The sequence below is a fragment of the Chanos chanos genome, chromosome 6 (assembly GCF_902362185.1).
Source record: "Chanos chanos chromosome 6, fChaCha1.1, whole genome shotgun sequence".
Lineage (NCBI taxonomy): Eukaryota > Metazoa > Chordata > Actinopteri > Gonorynchiformes > Chanidae > Chanos > Chanos chanos.
The window spans coordinates 27,652,500-27,676,836 of record NC_044500.1 but is presented as its reverse complement, the minus strand read 5'-3'; the positions used below and the strand labels follow the sequence as shown (position 1 = coordinate 27,676,836).

General features: G+C 39.7%; 2 protein-coding genes across 2 annotated transcripts; both read right to left on the bottom strand.

The window, feature by feature from the left end:
* Nucleotides 1-491: 491 nt before the first annotated feature.
* On the bottom strand, nt 492-11,969 carry tnnt2b (troponin T type 2b (cardiac)). Its single transcript, XM_030776513.1, has 11 exons — nt 11,952-11,969; nt 9,634-9,658; nt 7,940-7,961; nt 7,756-7,816; nt 7,264-7,380; nt 6,939-7,016; nt 6,715-6,822; nt 6,506-6,618; nt 6,234-6,324; nt 5,835-5,875; nt 492-531 (listed from the first exon to the last, which is right to left on the bottom strand). Exons 1-11 carry the CDS (start codon nt 11,967-11,969, stop codon nt 492-494), a joined length of 714 nt encoding a protein of 237 aa, XP_030632373.1.
* Nucleotides 11,970-16,035: 4,066 nt separating this feature from the next.
* On the bottom strand, nt 16,036-17,660 carry tnni1b (troponin I type 1b (skeletal, slow)). Its single transcript, XM_030776647.1, has 5 exons — nt 17,610-17,660; nt 17,338-17,469; nt 16,694-16,783; nt 16,411-16,587; nt 16,036-16,140 (listed from the first exon to the last, which is right to left on the bottom strand). Exons 1-5 carry the CDS (start codon nt 17,616-17,618, stop codon nt 16,036-16,038), a joined length of 513 nt encoding a protein of 170 aa, XP_030632507.1. The 5' UTR covers nt 17,619-17,660.
* Nucleotides 17,661-24,337: the final 6,677 nt, after the last annotated feature.

Here is a 24,337-nt window from a genome sequence, read left to right as displayed (position 1 = left end):
TTGCTTTTTTTTTTATTAGTGACTTTTTTAATTGTGGTAATTAAATTAAAGTGAACAAATGAAACAGGCAAACAACAATCAAAAATCCTAATGCCACACCTATAATGCAGTATCTAAGACAATACTGGTTGATTATTATTATTATTATTATCATTATTATTATTGTTATTATTATTATTGTTATTATTATTAACCTCTAAATTCTAATTATAGATGCCTAAACACTGGATCTAAGACAAGAGGAAGAGCTGTCATTGAGAACAAATGATCTATTGCTATTGGTAATAAACAATTAATGTCAGTTATTGTTAATGTTACACAGATCAAAAATGAGGAGCTCAAAGCAAGGTCAGTTTCAGGCAGACATTTATTCCCTTGATTATACTGTAATTTCAGTTAATCTGTACAATATGTTGGATTGAGAAATGCAGTTTCCAAACTTCAGCTCAGAGGTCATGTGTGTGATAGCAGGGCGTTGATGTGACAGACTCTCATTTCCTCAGGCCATGTTTAGTCCTGGAACCCTTTGAGCTGAGAGAGAGAGAGAGAGAGAAAACATCAGTGAGCCTCTGAAAGTGGCTCTGAAACACCGCTCTGAGTGACAATTCACACTGAGAAAGGATCAGGGTTAGGGTTAGGTCAAATATTCCCTTGTGCATTGTCAAAGAAGTTAGAGAGGATCTTTTAAGAAGACGTCTTGCGAGCTGCAGCACACCTAATCTTTCCTGAGTTTTTAGTTTCTGATAATATGACTCACTATTCCACAGCCATAAGTTAATTACCTCTGTGTGTTTTACTGTTTAAACGTCATTTCAGTTAAGGAAAATGTGACATTAGTCATGCAGTCAAACATATTCATGCTCATGTTTTATCATAAATGTATACAGTGCTCAAATAATCCCAGGTGAACACAAACATCACGATAGCCATTTTTACATATTTTCAAAATAACAAGGGCAGAGTCCAGGAAGTTCACCAGAGAAAAACATTCCCCATTTTCCATACTATTTCACTTTCTGACTCTAAAAAACCACTTTGCCCTTTTAGTGATTGGAGGCTTTATCAGGGTGGAGACCTCACTGGGCATGTGAGAGAAGTTTATAAAACCTTGGCCACAGCTGGCAGGATTCTCCCCATTAGTGTTGTCATGAAACTGAGAGGAGACTGGATGCAAATGCAGGCAACATTTAGTGTCATTAAAATCATATTCCAAATGCATGTTCAATCAACAGGCAGGGTCTGGTACACAATAAACTGGCCACTGGGGGCTAGGCAAGGTCAAAGTCGAGAACAAGCTAAGGTCAGTACACTGGGCATTAAAGGAGAGAACAAGACTAAATAGAGCAAACAGGACTACACAAAGGAAGCAGGGCTAACTAGGAAACACGGTTAACTAGGTAACAAGGAACAAGGCTAAAAGGAAAACAAGGCAACAGTAAAACAAGGAACAGTACACAGCTCAGTATGTGCAGCTAGCGTAAGACTTCACAAGGGTAAAAAGGAAAACACAGGGGCACTGTTGTTCAAAAGTAATCTGATAGGATTTCGGCTATCGGATTGGATGAAACCTTGAAAATGGGTTGTTCAAAAGAAAAAAAGGATTCTGAAATCGGATTAGATCACTTAATCCAATCTTGGTTTTGATCTGGATCAAATCTTCAGTATGTGTTGTTCAAAACTTTTTCGTAGAATTGGGATACCTTTGATCAAAAAAATCAGGATTAACCTGATCCCAGCAGAAGGGTGGATTCAGGGTGGATTTCGGGAACAAAATGTAATAAAACTTTAAAATTGGTCAAATGATACAACATTTGTATCATATAGTATATATACATTTATTTATATTTAGTACTTCATTTGTTTAACTGTTACAGTGATGAAGTAGATAAAGTAGACATTAGGCTACCTATTAAGCCTTTCAGTACAGTAACATAAAAAAAATTATTTTGCTCCCATAAAAATGAACAGATGTCAATACCAACAAAAATAATCTATTTTAACTGTCAGGTTAAGGAAGAAGAACTCTGAATGTTCTTTATTTTGTTAACTATTGGACATTTAGCCTTTTTATGATTTAAAACACATGCTCAAAATATCCACAATGTAATTGTGAATAATGTATATTTATTTGTTTTTATTTATTTGTTGTGGGTCAGATGAGGGGTCTGACTGTTTAAAAGACAATTGTTTTATTGTGCTGTGTTCTGTCTCTTCAAATAAAAACACTTAAATCGACCCCACACTGGCTATTATAGCTAGTAGCCTGCATTACAAAGTCCCATTTAGAGTACTGATGATCTGGATTTGGTAATCCTGAAAAGTTTGTATCTGGATCAGGGTAATCCAATCCAATGTTGCTTTGAAAAACCAGCACAAAAGTAAGATGGATTACCTGATCCTCAATAGCAAAACATGTGATTTCCAAATCTGGATAATTCTGATCCAGATTAAACTTTTTTAACAACTGGGCCAGGGGTATAGAAACACAGATACAATGAGGGAACCAACTGAGAACAGGTTCACACAATCATTGAGGAACAAGTTGCTTAGCCAATCAGATTCAACTTGGCTTTGATTGGCCAGGAGACAAGGAAGTAGGGCCAGAGACAGAAAACTGACGAGTGTACTCCACTACCACACCCTCTGTGCCCGCCTAGCCCTGCAGGCTTATGCCAAGCCAAACTCAGTTACCACAGGGGTGTTACAGAGAGAAAGAGAGAACAAAGGAGAGGGAGAGAGAGAGAGAGAGAGAGAGAGAGAGAGGGAGAGAGAGAGAGAGAGAGAGGGAGAGAGAGAGGGAGAGAGAGAATTCACAGTGTGTGAGGCCAGGGAGAGGTTTTTTCAAGGCTGTTAAAAAGAGTGGCAGCTTGCCATGGGAAAGGGATTTCCACCATCATGACTCTCCTCCTGTCCATGAGTGTTAACACAAAACAGTTTCACAGAGAATCCCCACCTCCTCATCTCCCCATCTCCCCATCTCCTCATCTCCTCAAGGGACGAGTAACAATGAATTTTATGAAAATGTAAAATTCATCTATTGTACAGCCAAGGGATGAATAAGATGTCTTCTGTGAATGACCAGTGCCGTCTTCAAGTCTGTTCAGGTGATTGAGTGAGAAATTCATACAGTAAAAGTACAGTACAGTTGGCCCTCCGTGCCAGCGGGGGATTGGTTCCAGGGCTTTCCACGGATACCAAAATCTGCAGATGCTCAAGTCCCTTATATAAAATAGAGTAGTATTTGCAAATAACCTATGCACATTCTCCCATATACTTTAAATCATCTCTAAATTACTTATAATACCTAATGCAATGTAAATGCTACAGAAGTAGTTGTTATATTGTATTATTTTGGGAATGATGAGAAAGGGAAAAAAGTCTGTACATGTTCAGGGTCGACTGTACTACATTAAAATTACATTATTACCAGTTTACAAAGATAGACAAGAATAAATGAATGGTCTGGTAAGCCATCAGGGCTGTTTTTTAAATAACAATATTGGTGAAGTGAGAATGTCTTTTTAATTGCGTGGTTAGACTGGGCTTTTTTCACTCAGTTGAAAGTGCTCCCTGAGCATGTACAGATCTGTTATCATCAGTGTAATTTCCTGTGTTAATTGACATCTTTATAATGTAATTTGTAGTGCAATGGGTAAGGCTATTTTAAGGCATTAATAGCAAATAATTTTTTTTCTTTACTTTGCTGACATTGTAGAGAATGGATTGAATTAGAGAATAAATTAGATAACAAAGAATAGATTAATTAGAGAGATATTGCTGTGATATGAGTTCAAAAGCACACAAGCATCCAAGTACCATCAGTAACCAAGACCTTTTTTCACTCACAGACAATAAGTAAGTAAATAAATGAATAAGCAAAGACAAACAATTAAATAAATAGACAGGTAGATAGATAGATAGATAGATAGATAGATAGATAGATAGATAGATAGATAGATAGATAGATAGATAGATAGATAGATAGATAAACAGATAGACCTAACAAACTAACAAACAAAAATAAAGCATCCTAACCCTAACCCCACCAAGGGAGCGAGGACGACACTTCAGGTGTCATTCTTTTTCTTTTCTCTTTGACTTCATACATTCATTTTCTAAGCCGCTTATCCTAATTAGGGTTGCGGGGGTTGCTGGAGCCTGTCCCAGCATACATTGGGCAAAAGGCGGGGAAATAACCTGGACAGTCCATTGCAGGGCAGACACGCGTACACACACATTCACGCACACATTCACACCTAAGGGCAATTTAGTATCTCCAATTCGCTTGACCTGCATGTCTTTGGACTGTGGGAGGAAACCGGAGCTCCCGGAGGAAACCCACGCAGACACGGGGAGAACATGCAAACTCCACACAGAAAGGACCCTGCCCACCGGGTCGTTAATTGAACCAAGGACCTTCTTGCTGCGTAGCGACAGCATCTACGTGTCTAAGTGCCTTGCCAAATGTGTCTCAGTGCGCCAGCCGTTAGATAATTTTTCATGATTAACGTTACATTACACAAACAGATTCTCACAAGTTGGTACAGATCTGCCATGAATCAGACGGTTTCTATTACAGCACCTTTACTCACTCAAGCAGATGCCATGCCGAAATCTCAACATGCCAAAATGTCTCCTGTACCTCAAAAAAAAAAAAAAAAATAAAGGTACACACCTAGGATGAGATCTGCGCTGCACTTTTTATTGTGAGTAAATGTTGTGAATTATAATTATAAACCCTGATTTCATCACCGGCTTTAGTGCTCCCTCGCAGCTGTTGCTCTGTTATTGTGTCTCTCCAGGTTCTGTACAGGTTTTTTTCCACCTTTTTTTTTTTAGAGAGTATCCTGCATCACATTGTTTTTTTTGAGACACCTTTATTTAACCCACTGCCTTTTGTTTGTCCAATCCCACAATCCCTTTGGGCTGGGGTTCAGAAGCCAGGCCTACACCAAGGTCGGTCAACAGCTGGCACTTCAAACGGAACATTCTGGACTGGGGAAACTCGATGAGAGTCCCAGCACACGCTGGGGCCATAACTGGTCTTAACAGAGTATTAAGTGAACTAACCCAAGCTCCCAGCAAAACCAGGACAAACCTGCTATGTCCGAGACAGACTAGTGCCAAGTGTGGGTCCCCAGCTTACTATGCAGCAGCTAAGTGACACACACCCTCGCACAAAAATGCACAGGCATTAATCTGCAGATACAGATGGATCAGACCATGGAATATATCCCAATAGCTCAGAGGAGAACAACAAAACTGGGACAAAATTTGAATGCAATTTGAAATCATTGTCTTCTCAGGGATTTTTGAACTAACTGGCACTACTAAATGTAGTTATCACAATAGCAAAAAAGAAAAAAAAAAGGAAAAAAAAAGAAATTAGGAATGTTTCAATTGCTTTAATATTTTATTACATTTTTTTAAGTGTAAATTTCTGCTCCCTCTATATTTATCCCACTTTGATTATTTTCTTATAGGCAGCCTCTGAAATATATAATTTAAAGTAACAATAAAGTCATTTTTGCAAATTTACACACAATCTCCAAAATGCATCATTACGGTACCTTTGCCATTTTTTGTAAATATACAATTATGATCAAAAAGCCAAACTTAATGTCACTGCCATAAAAACAATAAATGATGATTTGACACATGAATCATGTTTTTGGCCAGCCATGGGCAGGTCTAATGCTAAGTTAATGGGAGCAGCAGATGTTCCGAATCATAAAGGTCTGTCCTGCTCAGTGAATACATTGGGAAACTCTGACACACAACAAGGTGTTAAAATGAAGAGGGGTGAAAGTCAATTCTTTTTTACTCATACATACGTTTTCTGATGATCAGTGACGCGGTTCCTCAAAACAGTCACCTGTAAGAGACAGCGCGACACGTCTGATTGGACAGCCCCTGACTCATACGCACACACACGTGCACGCACACATACACACACACTCACAGACACAGACACAGATTCTTCCATCTCTTGTCTATCTAAATATCTGGGCACCCGTCCAGCTACAAAACAGAAAACCAGTCTCTCCTGCTATGTCTCGCATAGGGTGTGGCTACCGTGGGTTTTTTCATATATTAAAGTTTAACAATGTAAATTTATGTGAAAATGTTCCCTAAGTGTAGAATTGCTGGCCCTTGCAGAGTTAGAAATCGTTACTGGGCTGTGCGTGGAAGAGTTGGCAGCTGGTCGTGGGAAAGAGGCTGTGCTGCTTTACCTCGTATCTCTGCCGCCTGCACTTGTACTGCAGCTCAAATTTCTCAGACTCCAACTGATGCATCCACTTCCACAGTTCATTGGCTTTCTCTCTGCAGCATATATCACAAAAACAAACAATGAAGCCTCTGAACCTGAATTCTGAGTCAGACAATGTTGCCTTTAGTTGTGTTCATTTTGGCATCATACCTAAGCTTTGGACCCTGTGTTGCAATGTCAGTTTACTTTAAATGAAAACATCACCCACAGAGTAAATGTTGCATAGGCTTTCACCTGAGCTTCTCCTCATTTAGATGATCGATGTTGAGCTCTTTGCGTCTTTCGCTCAAGATCTTTCTCTTTTTTTCTCGCTCCGTTGGTTTCTTTGGTCCTCCACGCTTCTCTGACTGCCAAATCACAGAGAGAGGCATTGTTGGAGACAATGTTGTTCTCTCTTCTCCATTTCCATTTTGTGACGTATCTGAGCTATCAGAATTCATTACCTTCTGCATATATCCTGTGAAATGCAAGCTGGTGAGAACTTTTTTCTTCTTCGCATCATCCTCAGCTTTTCTTTTAGCTTCTTCCTCCTCTTTCCGAGCCTTCTCCTCCTAAAAAAGTGGCAATAATATATATATTTTTTTTTTACCCACCAATTGACGCTTGGCAGCTAATACTATTGACGTACGCCCTTTTTTTCCCTGTGCCCTCTATGTCAAAAACTCACCGCTAGCTTGTTCTGGCGCTCTTTCTCTCTCTCCGTGCGGATCCTCAATTGTTCCGCTCTCTCTGCTCTGCGTTTCTCCTAATGAACGTTTGTGTGAGGAGTACAACAAATCCAAGCTCAGAAACAATGTATAATCTCCAATGTATTAGCAGTATTCGACATACATACATTCACACTGAGAAAAATGAAGAAAAGTCAGTTTCATGACAAAATTCACTTACTGATGACCTAAAACCAGTTGAGAAAACTGCAGTTGTATAAACATAAATTAATTCTCATGTAATTGTTTACAACATGGAAATATTACTCTTGAAATTCTGTTCACCATGCGTTCAGAAAGGCTGAGAAGCTCCTCTTCCTCTTTCTTACGGCTCTCGAAGTGGGTCTCAATAAGAGACTGCAGCTCAACAAGGTCTTTCTCCATTCGTTTACGGTGGATGTCCTGCGCAAAAAGAACCATGGAAGCTGAACCTGACCCTAACCGTAACCCTAACCAAAAGACACTTTCACACTTTTGCTTTTGCCAACATCAACAATAACTTTTAGGAGGAAAAACCTCTTCAGTTTTTCTTTTACTAGTGGGTACTCTGATTTTGACCCCAGTTTGACATGGTGCGCCCAGAAGAACAGTGTGCTTTCAGTAAAATGTCCTCCTAAGTACACACACACACACACACACAAACACACACACAGAATACCCAGCAGATAGCCATTTTGAACTTTGTACAATTTGGTGTTACACCTAATTTCTGTAACCTGCTAAGTAAGAGAACACCTACAGAGCAGAATGTGAAAATGTGAGTGATACTTTACGCACATCAAAATCAACTTTCTCTCCATCTGGAATTTTTGGAGGAACATGAGGTGGTACGAATGATCTGAAACAAAACAAACGTCGGTTAAAAGCCCTGCTTGTTTCTTTTGTTTACAATTTACTGAATATTACATCTTATAGACATCTGTGTTCAGCGTGACATCTTCAGACTCACAGCTCCACTCACTTTGGCTTTGGCTTGGCTTCTTCTGAGCCAGAGGAAACCCCATCAACAGCAGCAGCAGCAGGTCCATTAGAGAAGAAAGTACCAAAAGGCCAAAACAACACAGAAGACTTCACTGCCATCGCAAATACTCACATACATACAGGATCAGGACAGGCATTTGAAGCTGTAATTGCATGATTTATGGGACTCGGTTAAAAGCACATTATCGACAGTGGGATAAAGCCCAGATTCACCAGGCCTCTCTTCTCTGATCATTTGGGACTCTTTACCTTCCTCTCCTGCATCCTCTGCAGCACCTGAGGGGAGAGAGCAAGGAGAACAGGGTTGGGTTAGCTTTGTGAAGAAGAGAAATTGCTCTAAGATGCCTCGAGGAACAAAATGACCCATCACAGACCAGTTTCTCGGTCAGCTTAAGTAATGAAAACACTGTTGACAGTAATATCTGGAAGGCTAGCACTCAGTGTCAAAGGCTTTTCAAAGGTGATGGACTGTCTGAAAGCGAGGTATTTAACCCTAGGGTCAGATACTTCTGAAAAGCAAACCCACACGCTGAGTGGCAACTGTCATACTTTTCAGGCCGATAGACTTGTTTTAAAAGAGGCTCTTAATGTTTCAGCAATTTCTTACAGTCTACTTAGCATCACTTAAAGAGATTAAAAGGATCTTTGGTTTGACAAATGGGGATGTGACTGACATGGCATATAGTTCTGGGTGTTTAAAGTAAAATCGCTTCAGCTTTGACACCCTGCAAGCTAAGAATTAGCATCTGAAAGACATGCGTGTGTCAGTCATTGGTCTAAGTCACCCAGAATTCACAGTGGGTGTAAATTTGGGGTTTTGAGGACTTTTCATGAGGGAAGATTTTGTCTCCTCTTGAAATAGGACCTCCTTTTGGCAAATCCTAACAACAAAATTTGTATTCTGAACTTGTATTAAGCTTCATTTAAAAACCTCTCTGGGTTTGACTGTAAGAGGTGTAGATGCAATGACTGATGTTCGTACCTGTCTCTTCGGTAGGTTTGTCCTCCTCAACTAATAACACAGAAACAAACACACTGTCATTTCATTAATTCTGTTTTGGTCATCAGTAGAACGTCTTCCTTATTTCAGAGCAACATTGTTAGTCTTGTATTGTCTGTATGGGCAGTAAAACTTACAGCACACTACTTACTGCAGTATTGGCACTACTTACTGCAGTATTGGCACTACTTACTGCAGTATTGGTGTTTGTTTTCCTTCACTGATGCAGGATATTTTTTAAACTAAAAAAAATTATTCTGATTTGTTCACAGTTGCTCTGAATTGTTTTCAGTTTACATGTAGCAACAGACAGAACAAAATTTTGTATTGTGTTGTATTCTTCTCCTGTATAGTGATGTTTCTATGAGTCTTAGGCAATGTTTAACCTCATGAAGAGTTAAATCCAGTTGGACACATAATTAGAAATTATTGAAACAGTATCGGCAACAATGAAATCATATCTATTTGTAAGATGCACTGAAAATGGCAGGGATTTTGTTTGAGATTACAAGTAACTAATTTAAAGCAGAGGAACAATGCATCCATAACCACAGCCTTGTGAAGATGACAGGTGACAGGCGACAGGTGTGTCAAATAGAAGCATTTCCCATTTGAAGCAGTGAAGCAGCTGTTAGCATAAGCACCTTCATCCTCCTTTTGCTCTATAATCTCACCCTCCTCTTCCTCCTCTTCCTCCACCTCTGTGCAAAGCAAGAGCAAACAGGCTGTTAAGATCAGCAGCATTCTTCAGCCACACCCACACTCACACTTACTCACACACTGGCCAGTCTCTGTCACCTGCACAGACACACACTCACCTACTCACCACACACACTCTCCCTAGCCCTCACACCCACACACACAGAAACTCCCTCTCACCCTCCCACACCCACACCCACACACACCCACACATACCAGACAGTCTTTCTCTCACCCTCATAGACACACACTCACACACACACACACACACCAGGCACTCTCTCACTCTCTCTCTCTCTCTCTGTCTCTCTTTATATATATATATATATATATATATGTACACACACACACATACATACACCTGTCTATCTCTCTCTTTCTCTCTCTCAGACACATACACATATATGTGCGTGCGCGTGCGCATGCGCGTGCGCGCGCGCGCACACACACACACACACACACACACACAACTCCCTTAAGATGCCATGACACACATAACAATTACAAAGGGTAATTGTATGTCAGGTTAGAGCAAAATATCTGACAGATGATTTATTAATCATAATTTATTGGATTATTGATGTTAGATTTATGTTTTGTATGTCATTATGTTCAGTAATTTTCACATTTTAATAATATTTAAAATAGGTTTTATTTATATCTATTTACACCAGTTTAGACAGCACATTTATCCAGAGACTTTAGCAGATTCTTGTGGATTCTTTTAGGAGAGCTAATGGATTTCAAGCAGCTAAGAGAAGAAGCAACCAACAACTTTTTAACAAAGAAATAATAACCACTCCATATTACCTTTAATAATCACTGAGTTATAAAATGGTTTTATTTTAATGTAGCCCACAGTGAGGGGAGAAATAGCCACCTGACAGTCTCTGGGGTCCAAAACATTTGCTTTGTGCATTTTGGCAGCATCCGTGGATACCAACTGTTCCCTGCAGCATTACATTAACACAAGGATAGCCTTTCAAGCCTGGGAAGCCAGAACCAGATCCTCTGTGGAGAGGAAACTGGAGCTGCTTGCTCAGGGAGGGGAGATGCCAGATAACAAGCATGGAATTGTGCTGCTAACAACAGCACCTCTTAACAGCCACATCTGAGGGCCACCACCAAATAAATAAATAAATGAATAATAAACCTCCACTGCCCAAACTGCTAAGTGTAAAACCGCCTCACCAAACAAATCAGCAAACACACACACAGCCGGCATTCTGCATTTCCGTTCCATTTAACCTTACGAATATCAGCTCAAACAGGTTCACGTAAAATGGTTGCAAATAAGGGGGAAAAAAAGAGCAAATCAACAAACAGAAAAGGTGTTAAAGTGTCACTGTATTCACCTGTTTGGAAAATCTTGTGTGGGACTGCAAGTAGTATTAAAACAGGGGCCTCTACTGAATATTTGATAACCGAGTGGTCATGGTTAAAAAAGCAAATCACCTGACTCTCTGAGGATTTCTTTCCCAAGCGGCACATACCATTAGTCAAATAACCAGCAGCAGCATTCGTGCATTTAGGTTTCTGGGCAGGGCTTCCCTTTTTCTTTAGCTATTGACAATGCACTTCCATGGTAACCTGGCTGTGAGACACAACACATGCCCAGGCGTCTCTAAAGCTAAAAGAGGATAACCAGGGATCATCTGAGCCATGAGTACTGAATCCAAGCAGCAGCGACAGTAAACATAAGTCAAGGACCATAGGCACTTCAGCGCACATAGGATCATGGCCAGGGGACACGTATACTATAACTGGGCTACTCCAAAAAAAAAAAAAAAAAAGAAAAAAATCCATAATGATGACATAATGTAAGGATCTAAGGATTATGTTTCACACTACAGAAACAAACTTACAGTGGCAAGAGGACCTTAAGAATTCCTATTTTCAACTCTGAGTGTTTTTCCATGTCAGGAAACAGGTGAAATTTCCCTCCCCAAATTCTGTCTTTGTATGTCACATAAACACAGCATGGCTTTACATTCTCAAGTTGTGCGTACATATTTAATTTCTGTTTTCTCCTTTTTTCTTTGTAAAATGAAGAACTTGGTATAAACACTTACCCTCTTGTTCCCTGAAAGAGAGAAAGAAAAAACTGTTACGGATGCATGTTAAAACCTGCATGTATTATTTTTTGCCAGTAATTCAATCCATACACTGTATGGACAAATAAATGATGGAGTTTGTGGTTTGGTTCCAAGGTTACAGAGTAATGAATAAAAATTGCTAAGTTATTTCTTTGAAAGACTTTAGCAGATATGGTTATTACTCACTCATATTCAGCTTCCTCTGTGTCTGACATCTTTGGCTTAAAACATACGGATGAAGTTACACAGTTAGTATAACGTTAAACCATTTAGTTATTCATACTCACATCTCATCAATAACATAAGAATGACTAGAGGAAAAAACTGTAAAGGAATAGATGGATAATAATAAGTGCCATTAATATTTAATGACTGTAATTATTTACTATTGTTAATATTTGAGAGTGCAGCCTGGATTTGTAATTTACTATGATGAGACTATTTTTGCTGTACTAAGATGAGTTCACACCCTCATTAAAAATCAAGCAGTAATACACAGACTTACCCAATTTTGGATAGGGGGGCACTTTAAGTGGCAGTAAGCATATGCCTCACTGTAAGTTTCTCGGTGTGAGCCTGATTGCTTTTAAACACAATCCAGTGGTCACATGCCTGGGGTTAAGCTATGGTTACACAGGGGTGGGCAGATGTCCCTTAAAACTAGATATAGCACAATGCATGAATACACACACACACACTATGCGTTTATCCATTGTCACTATTTTTATATCCACAGCCTCCACTGTCTGGCTATGGACCAACACCCCCCTACACACACCCACACACAAAACTAGGAGTTAGTCACTCTGCCTTTTTGACAGGAGGAGGGTTTGTGGAAAGATAGACCAAGAAGACTGTTTCATAGATAGCCCCAGTCCGTCTGAAACACACATACACACTCACACACACACACATACACACACACACACACTTACAAACAGATGAACACACTCATAATAAGCACACAAACACACACACACACACACACGCACGCGCACGCGCACGCGCACACACTCACACACACACACACAGGTTTAGACACGTCCACAGTGAAACAAGCTACAGGGTGTTATCAGCGTGTTCTGGAGGTGAGACGGCAAGCTTATGCCAGGAAGCCCTTCTGACGCCTGTGTTTTTGACAGCACTGCTACCCCCTGACCCCACTACGCAGTCCCTCTCTCTATGGTCAAAAGCTCACAGACACTGCTAGCTCTAGTTGTCTAGAAACAGCACATAAATACCCCAAACATTTTACTGCTCAGATTTGATGGGTCATTTTAAGTCCTCGTATTGTGATTTTTACATTTATTTTGTTTCTGAAAATACTTTCATTTAGACAACTCTAGTAAGACTAGGTCATTAACATTTGTTATTTTTTTTGTTCTTTTGTTAAATTCTGTAAAATCGTATACTTGGATATGGATCACTTAGATATAACATTGATGATATGAATCCTACACAACAAATTTACCATTGGTAATTAACTCTGATTGTGTTGAATTAACTCTGATAGTGTATATTTGAGTGTTAATTTAATACTGATAAACTGGATGAGAATTTAAGGCTTATTTTTTTAACATGTAGTGAGTGAACAGTATACATCATTCATAATATACATGTAATCAATTTTTTATTTTTCCATTCCGCCATAAGCACACATTCCTTTTTCCAGTGGAAAGCTAGCCTGTGCATGTACTTAATTAAAGGTTCTAATCTAGACTGATTCCTTGTGGCTGACCTGTGTTGCCTTTGTGTTTTGGAAGACATTATACCCAGAGGAGAAAACCTAGAAGTGTGATCAGCCCCCACAAACATCAGCAATGTGTCCAAGGCAATGCCTCAATCTGGAGAGATTTTCTCTCCTGTCCACACTGTCATTGGCACTCTTTACCACCATGCCAAAGCTTTTAACACACACACACACACACACACACACACACGCACGCACGCACACGCACGCACACACACACACACACACTATTAATAAATTACGCTGTGACCCCCCCAGCTAAGGCCAAATGTTGACAGACCTCAGAAGCATTTTCCTGCTATGACCTGTCGTATTTTAAATATCCATTGTCTGCTGTACCTTCTCAGTTTGCAGTGTGTGTGTGTGTGTGTGTGTGTGTGATGTGAAAAAACAGTTGGATGACTTACAACCTTGGAGTTTTATGACTCAGAGGACTCTTGCTGATGATACCTAAAACTAAACCACACAAGACAAGGCGTAGTCCACAGATGTAAAAAAAAAAAAACAGAATGATGGAGTAGGTGCAATTCTGTCTTTTTTATGTCTCTTAACAAGTCAATTCTATGTCTGTTTCACGTAACTTGACAGTTTTTTTTATTGCTGCTATTCGAAACAAAATTCACAATACTGTATTGATATATATAGTCTCATATTTTTTCTTTGTCCTTTGAATAACTCTGTCTTTGAGATGTTTGGAGACATTTCCACAGTGTTTACTTTGAAGGAGTATCCAAATCCTTCATTCTTACTGAGCCCGTCTAAGCCTGCTCAGTACAAATTCTCTAGCCCTCACAATTGTGAAATTGATCACGTCAAGTCGTGCTTCATTGCGCTTGATTAAGGCTACCATCTAGTGTGCTCGTACTGTAATAGCAACGTTTTAGGAAGAAAAGCGTGACACACCGCACGGTTGGAAACGATGACGCTGACGTGCAGTCTAGGGTTGCCACCCGTCCCTTATAATACGGCATCGTCTCGAACTGAATCAATAAGGGACGCCATTTGTCCCGTATTTTCGTACACGTCGTTTCATATATGCACTAGGTCTTCAAAGTGCTGAGAATAACATAACATTAAGTAAAATCAAACCAATTATACAAGCGGAGTGGGGAAGTTTAATTTCAGTGTTGAGGTACAGACCAACAAACTCTGCATGCTTGTGTGCTGCACGTCAGCGTCATCGTTTCCATTAGGTGTAACTCCGTGGTTGCCTTGTAGTTTATGGTGCGTTCCATTTGAACTCGGAAGTCGGAATTTCCGAGTTCCCAATCGGAAATTTCAGCGGGAACGCCCCTTGAATTCAGATTTCCAATTCGGAAAGTCGGAGAAACCCCACCAACCCCGACTTCAAAATCCATGATGGCTGCCCCCAGTATTGAAGTAGTGAAAGCAATTGAAAATAGCACTCTCAGTTGCTGTATTTTTCTTTTCCTTATTATTTCAATGATGTCTCAAGTCCCCCGGTGAAACGTAAGAGGCTGTCAAGATATTGGGCTCAATGATCAGGGGGTTAGCCCTTTCCCTGGCGACGAATATAATTATAAGCGTATTATAAGCGACGGGTGGCAACCCTATAACACGTAACTCCATTTGAAACAGCGTACATCACGAGTGCTCATCTCAGGGAGGCCTCAGCGGGCAATGCACAAAAGTGTAGTCATATAGTTCTCATCTACTGGAAAGTTAAATTAAAACCCATGGATAACCGATACTATAATTTTTTACTTTTACAGATATATCCACTCCTATCGTAGCTATCTCTTTAGCCAAATGTATTTACGATGGGTTTCTCCGTATCCCAGTGTTACATTTGTTCGACATTTACTCTTAATCCGTATTGCATTTAAGGCCGTAACATGTTTTAGTATTTGCCTTTAAATGAGTGGCATTCTTTAGCTAGCCAACATTACAGATTTCAAAGACTCCCTGTTGATAAACATAAACTTACAATGGTTGCATTCTTTGTGCATCAAATGTTTTATTCAGGCTGGCATTGGTTTTTGACATTCTTAACCGATACAGCTGTCATGATGATTAATTGTCATAGTTTAGCAGTTGTTTACATCTGTGTGTTAGAGACCATTTGACAGCTTCACAGTTATTGATGAATTCCACAGTTCTGGAACACATTTCATTTTGAATTTTCCGGAATGGATGTAGATGCAGAGGTTGATAAATATAGCTTTGGAGAGCGTGACTGCAAGGCTGGTATGACATCTGGTGTTAACACCTCTTTGATGCACAGTGTACACTGGTTTGGACACATCTTCTGCTCCTGAATTCTTCTTGATGCACTGCTTAAAAAAAACAAAGAAAGAAAGAAAGAAACTCCCATTATTCTTACTTTACTACCAAAACCTATGTCCACTCTTTTTGTAGTGCTTTCCACTGCCCTGTACTCCCCTAACTAGAACTCTCAACCACAATCTATTTTATTGTGTTTATGTTTCTACAAAGACACTGCAGTGGTTTCATAAAGACTTTCTGTGAATATGTGTCACACCTTCTCGGGTCCCACAGCAATCTGGCTTTCACTGTGCTGGCCCTTTAGCAGCGTCAAACATTTTCTTACGGCCCTCCATCCCGGACATGGCCTCCACGTTCTTCCTCCAGTCACTCACCTCCACTGTCTCCTTCTGCAGAAACACACAGGTTAACGAGAGACAGATGTAGGTCAGATTCTCTCTCTCCTTTACAGAAGATCCTGACGTCTAGGATCGCAGCTCTGTCATGGTTGTCACACAATTCAAAGCAAACAACCGACCAGACAGCTAACCAACCAACTAACCAGTCAAACAAACGAACAAACCTTCCAGTATTTGGGAATTCATACAAAGTCTGTCCCGCACAGCAGGGCTGCTCAGTAGGAGTGTTAGTTCATGGAGGCCCAAAGTGCTCCTACCCACCTTCTCTGTGTCCTCCTTCTTAACAGATTTGAGGTTGGCGCGGAGGTCCATGGATACCTTGTGTTTGGAGCCCAGGAGGGAGCGCAGGATAGCATCAGCAGACACCCTCACTCTCCTCAGGTTTGGCCGTTTGAACTTACCCCTCAGGTCCAGAACCTTGATGTTCAGGTCCTTTATCTGTAAAAGAAAAACATGAATTTGACATGATCATTTTTCATCATCAGAGTTTTTTTAATATTAATACTACAGTTTAATGAAATATTGAATATCTCATAGTTTGTACCTCTCTTGTGTTGAGCAGGACTTTTGCTTCAATGTCGTACCGCTCCTCATCTACTACATCAATCTTGGCGTGTAATTCCTGACAGAGCTCCTATCACAGAGACAAACTTTTCACTCATCACATAGGCTGAAGAGCAATGCACATAAGGATGAAATTTAGTTACAATTTGCTGTCAGTTGAAGCTTTGCTTGAGAGTTATTTGCAGAACACTAGAGGATTGCAACCCGCAGTTTTCAGGACCATAAGTTTGAGAGATGAGAGCTACACTGTTTAAGACTGTTTATTTGATACATATTTAATCATCTTGAGTTGGACGGCAGGTGCAGTGGGTAGTGCTGTTGCCTCACAGCAAGAAGGTCTCAAGTTCGATTCCCAGCTGGGCAACCTTTCTGTGTGGAGTTAGCATGTTCTCCCTGTGTCTGTGTGGGTTTCCTCCCAAAGATGTGCAGGTTAGGTGAATTGGAGACACTAAATTGCCCCTAGGTATGAATGTATGTGTGAGTGTGTTTGTCTGTGTGTCTGTCCTGCGGTGGACTGGTGACCTGTTGAAGATGTTTCCCTGACTTTTGGCCTATGAGTGCTTAGATAATGAGAGAGTGAGAGTTGGTATTAGATTGGAAAGTGTCTGGTTTGCTCAGGAATACCTGAAGCTCGGCAAGAGACATGCCACTGGTTTGCAAGGGTGGAGCTTTTTCCTCTAGGTACCTCTGTTTCTCCTCCTCCTTATCCACAAGCTCCTGCTCCAACTCCTCCTTCGCTTTAGCTACCATCAAGCTCTTAGAGTGCACACACACACAAACACACACACACACACACACACACACACACACACACACATACACACACACATCCATCAATGATATATTCTCGGTACGAATGCAGACTGCTGGGTTCTTGTCTTATATGCCAGACATACCTTCAGCATCAGCTTGCGAGATGCTGAGATCTTAGACTTTTTCTGCAAAAATGAGAGACAAAAATACAACATATCGTTATTCCTGTCAATCCTTACTAGGTAAATGTATGTCTCCTAATATTATCTGATAGTGAAACTTTCAACCCTCATGTTTAATAATGTCTCAAACCTCCATGAGGGTACCAGGAAACCACACACAATTTGAAAACAATGTTTAAGTCTTACCTCTTGTCTGTGAAGGAGACAAAAAGATATTATTAGATCATGGGTATTATCTCATTACAGTATGTAAATGCATAAGGTGTGTTGTATTGTTTTGTATTGTTTTAGTGTTTTATATAAGGGCAATTGACATGATGGTATAACATGCATCGCTGTGGTAATGCATACAAGCATTCTTCTCTGTTTCACTTGCATATTTTTAAGCTACAGATATGACTAGTAATTCCAAGAATAGAAGCCATATGTTGGAAGATCCATCAGACGCACTGCCTTTGGAAAAGAAAGCACAACCATTATATAGGCCTACTCACGACTGCTCAGGCATCTTCACAATGTCGATTCAGCCTAGAAGACAAAAATAAAAGCAATTGTTTCTGAAGCACTGGCCAATAGAGACCACTTGCGACTGTTGGCATCCAGTTCTTTTAAGATGATTCATATCCCAGCTGTTATCAAACCCCAGAGGCCAGAGGCATAGTAACCAATTAGTGCTTATTTATTATATTGTGTCCCGCCCTCTCTTATTAATTCAACCAGTCAGAGTCATAAATGTTTAGGTGGATGTTTCTGTTAAACAGTGAACACAGAATATTGAATATTTTACTTGGAGAGGTTTTTTCTCCACTTACAGGTATGTCTGAAAACCACAGTGTATTGAAGAATGTAATGTGGAGTGTTTGCCGTGATTACATTTGAAATTTTAAACATTTGGATACTGAACAAAGGTCAATTGCATTTTTGCTGTTCATGTTTTAATGAAACTTTTGAACATGAACAAAGTTTCAAAGTGGCCACAGAAAACCACGGCCATCTGCTCTGTATCAGTGAGTCAGCTAACAGTGGTGACAGGGTTTTCTCTCTCTCTCTCTCTCTCTCTCTCTCTCTTTCTCTCACTCACTCATGCAAACACACACACACACACACACTCAAAGATGCAGCTCACAAGTACCCCCCCCCCCCCCCAAAAAAAGAAGGTGTTGGCAGACATATGGAGACAAAGACTGATACTGGCTCGGCAACTATTTCAGACAGATAACAATCCAAGCTTTCTCCTGCCCATTAGCAATAGCCTACCGCAAATAGTCCTGCATTAGGATCTCACAGAGGCTTTGAAGTGCTACGCTAAGCTACACTCTGTCAAAACATCCTCCGATAAGTCTGTGGAAATTTGACTTCTATTTTTGTTACATTATATTATTCAATGTAACTGAAAGTGAGATGGAAAAATATGATGAAAAAGTAATAGTTTGGTTCTCCAGTTATGGCATTTATGTCACATTTAAAACTGTTTTTTTTGTTATGATATTAAGTCATATTGATGCAAATATACATTAAATTGTCATTTTTTTAAAAATTTCCCTGTACCTATATAATAATTTATGTAACACAGTGGTGTCAAATGAAATTAATAATTTTTTAAATGATTTACAGTAATTTGCAACTAACATTTATTTAGAATTTAACGGTAACAAAGACTCTCTGAATCAGAGAAAAACCCCACAATTTCACAATGTATTTCAGTAATTACAAGTGATTGCAAGTAATTACAAGTATGATCATCTGAATAAATAAAAAAAATATTATTAAGCATTCTCCCTTTGATCTTTACAGAACAATAGAATATATCTCAATTTATCAGAATGTGTAATTCTTTTAGAAGTTCTTTACTAATGTATTTTACTATATGTAAACAAAACACAATTGTGTTAGGATGCAAAAAAGACACGCAGTCTAAGAGTCAAAGGAGAACTGAGCCTTACCTTTGAGTCGTGAAGCAGGAGAAGGATTTGGTGTGTAGTGATGCTGGAACAATAGGCTCTGTCTTTAAACCCTGCCTCTTGGCCTCTGGTTTCCCCTCTTTTCCCCATTGCAGCCCTGTTATTAATAGACACCCAGAGAGAAGATGACATGGACTTTCTAATCCAGCACTTGTGGAGCTGATATTTCACGTCACGTGATAGCAGACTGTGACCTGCTCTAATCGCTCCCTTTTTATTCACTTATTGGAGGAGGCCCCTGTGGCTCCTTCTCCCAGCTCGCCTCCTCTTTCTCTCAGCTCGCCTCCTCTTTCTCCCACCTCACCTCCTCTTTCAGCGAGCTCAGAGCCCAAGAAACTCCCAGGCAGTGAGAATCTTGTCTGCTATGTGGCTTTTTAGTTATCTGTATTTTGCTCTGTGGAACAATAAACAGGCCCTGACCTGCAGTAGTATGAATATGAGAATGATGGATGCAGATGCCTCAGTGCAAATGCAGATGCAGAGGTCCTTTTACTGTCAGTGTAAAAAGATTTTATATGCTCTGTTATATTCATCAAGCAGCTTTGAGAACTATGCAGTTTTTAAGTAAGCCGTAACTTTTTTGCATGAAATTGCATGGCCCAAAAAAAGATGAGTATATCAAGTAAAGTAAAAAGCATTTTACAGAGTTCCAAGAATCTAATTTGGACTGTCTGCTGTCTCTGAGAAGTCCTTTTAACTTGTCTGTCTTTGATTTCATGAGTTGGTAATGAATGGATGCCAGATCCTATAAAGAACTCTGTAACCAGTCCAGGAGGAGATTCTGACCAGTAATCACTGTGTCGTTACACACATAGTCTTTCTCTTGGATCCACCCCTCCCCTTAATATATTAACTGTAGACAATGCTAATCTCAACTGTTTGATGACAGGAATGTAATTTCACCCATATTCTGGCACAGTCCAGACAGCTAAATATAGCTCACTGTGCCAGCTGCCGCTGCCGCTCTTGTGTGTGTGAGTGTGTGTGTGCGCGTGTGTGTGTGTACTATACTGTGTCTTGTATTGTAATACTGTGCATTGTATATGAAACAATGTTTGAGATGAACCTTCTGAAGTAATATTTGTACACAGATAAATCTGCATTTTTCACACCAGGTGAGCTTACATTTGCCTCTTACCGTCCGCTAACTAATATTAGAATAATGATAAAACAAGTGATAAGAAAGTATGGTTGAAGAAATAAGGTGGGAAAGGAACACGAAAGATGTATTTTATAGAACTGAAATTCTGATGTTACAGAAACAGATTAACAAGATATGTTTTTGAGCAAAGTCAGCTTAAACAAACGGCTCAAACAACTGAAAAAAAAAGAAAACCGCAGACAGCCGATGTAGAAATCACATATGTTTAGTGAGTTTCAAGTAGGCCCATTCTACGGTTCCAGTACCCCCATGTTGATTCTGATTTGGTGTTTTTGAAATTACATCAGTGAAATGTAACCATCATGTCATCTTGTCTCAGTTCCTCCATCAGTTACATGAAACGGAACATATCCTCTGGCTTCTCCAGCACAGGATGTTTTTGGAATATTTTTATTTTTTTTTCAAAATGAAGATGAATTGCTACAATGACCTTTTTTGTGCAGAATCATAGTGAGGCAATTTTCAGTTGTGGCTTACTCTCAATATAGTGGTGTTTAAAATGGGTTTAAAATAGTTTAATGGTTACTATCTTCACATTAAACTACAGGGTCTTGTTACTCATTACTCTAGTTTTTACTCATTATTTCCATAAATTAAGGGCAATAAAAAGAACAGATTTTTTTCAAAAGTAACTTTTAACATTTACAATCTCCAGCAATCTCTGTATTGTGGTTAAGTGACAGATAATTTTCTTGCGACTGTCAATTTCCGAGCTTTGCTAGTGAACCAGAAAGCACTTAACACAAGGTACTGTTAAAAAGGTAAGCTTGGTAAAAAGTCTTCAGAACATCAGTATTCAGGATTGAAATAATTCTTTTCTTTATAGGATTGCATTACATAATAAAAGCAGTCGCAGTTTTCCTATCCCAAAAGGCAACGTTTCTTTGTCATCCTTTATCATGACTTTCCAAGTAAACTTTTTTTTTTTTTGGCCTTGCATTGTTTGAACACAGTATTGAACAGTCAATATCTTCCTTAGAAGATCTGAAACAGGATTGCTGTTGATCCAGACTCCTTGTTCTTGACTCTGCACCTTTCGTTGTGTCAGAGGCGCTTTTTGATTTTCATTTTGCTTTGCGTTTTCTTTGCCTCTGCGGACCTTAACTGCTTCCCTGCATCGTGATTTCCCACCTCTCTGTGGAAACCCCCTGGCACCCAGGCCTTTATTTTTGTTTGGGCGGTTTTAGCGTTGTTTTCTCTGCAGTTAACCAGGGATTAACACCGCGTCTTGGGTCACTGATGAGCCACGCTCCCCCTGTAAAAGCGTTCGTCATGGGTAATCCGCCCTGGGACTGGCCTACGGCGTATATGACGCAGATCATGCCAGCTTCACCATCTCCGGTGCCAAAGCCAGCGTGAGGTCTCATATATTCCTCGTTAAAGGCAGCTCTAGAAGCATCTGTCTGAAGAGAGCACCTGTTGTGTTTACAGTCAGACAGCAGTCTCTGTAACTGGAAAATGGCTATGGGTCAGGGTCTGTGTCAAATCTCTGTTAAATCTGTATTAAATCAACCTTTCAGTGTGTGTCTGATACACGAACGTGTTTATGCAGCTACTGTATTTTTTTGGATTCGGACCAGCGATCCTGCTCGAGCCAAAATGACGCAGAAATTCATCATCCCTGCTAACATTATGTCACACTGTTACGTTGTAACTCATGTAACAGTGTATATTGTTACTCACTGATGTATAAGAATCATCATTTACATACTCTGAGACATGATTATAAGATGTGGTATTCCTATCTATAGAACATGTATTTTGTGTTTGTATGTATCATGTGTTAAGTGTTATGTTTGTTTATGGAAGATATACGGATGTGCTCTGCTCCCAGGCCTATGACAATATACTGATAATGGTTGAAAAAGGAGCCGTCTATGGCCACGCCCACTTTCTCTCACACAAGACCTGTTCCTTGGCATAGTGCTTTGAGATACTTTGTGGCATACAGCCAAGCAGTTTTTGGTTTTTAATTATATTGGCCCAGGTAAAGTTTTAGCATTTTTGAGTATATGAATCTGACTTTCACAACTCTTCATTTCTCTGCAGTAAGATCCACACCCTCTTGTTTATCTTTATGGAAAATGTATGAGTTTAATGTGATGAGACCACAAGACCCACACAAAACAAGTCTATACAAAACATAACTGGCACATGGAACCTCATAGTAATGTTTATGAGTGCATCTGATGGTACATCACATGTCTGAACTGCACCTGAGAAATGCATGTCAGTATTTGCCATGTTGTTTAAAAGAATATAGAATAATACAAGTCACTATTTATATTGCTGTTTGGTAAATATTACTCTTCTGAGTGTCACTACAGTAAATCTTAAAAGTCCAGATGATTATTTCACCTGTGTTTTCTGTTGGGTTGTTTGTTTGTTTATTAATTCTGTTTTAATGCATCGTTGCCAGAACTAAGAAAATTTACATTAACATTCACATTTGTCTGCACGAATTTGACTTCACATTTCTGGTGGTTTGTATTTGTTTTTAATTTCTCTCTCTCTCTCTCTCTCTCTCTCTCTCTCTCTTTTCTTGTTTTTTAAATTGCAGTCTTGATAATCCCCTGTATTCTGTGCAATGCGTTGTGAACTCATAGAGGAACTGGGGCATTTTATATTTGGAAGCAATGCAGAATACTCATTAGCAGACTGCCAAATTTAATTAATGTATGCTGTGAACTTTTGGCTCCAACACAGCTGGTTGTCATTCCTATTTATATATAAAGTTTGGATCAACAAAGAGACAATCCTTCATTCAGTTAAGGCATGGACCAAACAACTGATGTAGAGTTTTCAGCTGTAAACTGGAAGACTTTCTATTTACAGTGTGAAAAAATGACAGCATTGTGCTCGATCTAACTAAGGTCTATATACAATATCCTTGCTATGTATCAGCAGGGCTGAGTACGTAGCATGGACTGCCCTATACGTAGCTGGAAGGTTCCAGAGTTGCCTTGGGTGGGTTATCTCCTCAGGTTGAATATGATCATCGGTGGATCATCATCTATTCTTTTGAGCGACAAATGACTTTCTACAGGTAGAAAAGTTTAAACAAACTTGAAATTACCAACTTGGTTCAAATGTGCCCTCTAGTGGCCCAGCTATTCCAACACCCCTCAATATGCAATGTCCTTCTATTACACACAATGGTGACTTCTTTTCTCCTTTAGCATACAATATACACTTTCCTCCTGTAACACAACTCACACACAAACACACACACGGGATCTTCCCTACAACACACTGACACTCCACACACAGCTGTCTCCTCCTGTCCCCACAACACTAAGAGGCACGCTGTGTGGGGAGCACACAAGTGACACACTTGAGGATGAAAGACCTCATTGTAAATACAAACAGTTGTCACTTCCCCCCCCACTGCGCTACCATGGTGTAATCCCAAAACAAACAGGCGTTCCAGATGGGTGAGCACAAGCTGCTTTTATGGGTCTGTAAGTCTAAAAAAACAATGGTCCAAAACTGAATTCATTTTCTTTTGTTTTAATTATATATGATTTGGTGATTGGCTGTGGTTATAGCAATGTGAAGTGTATGTA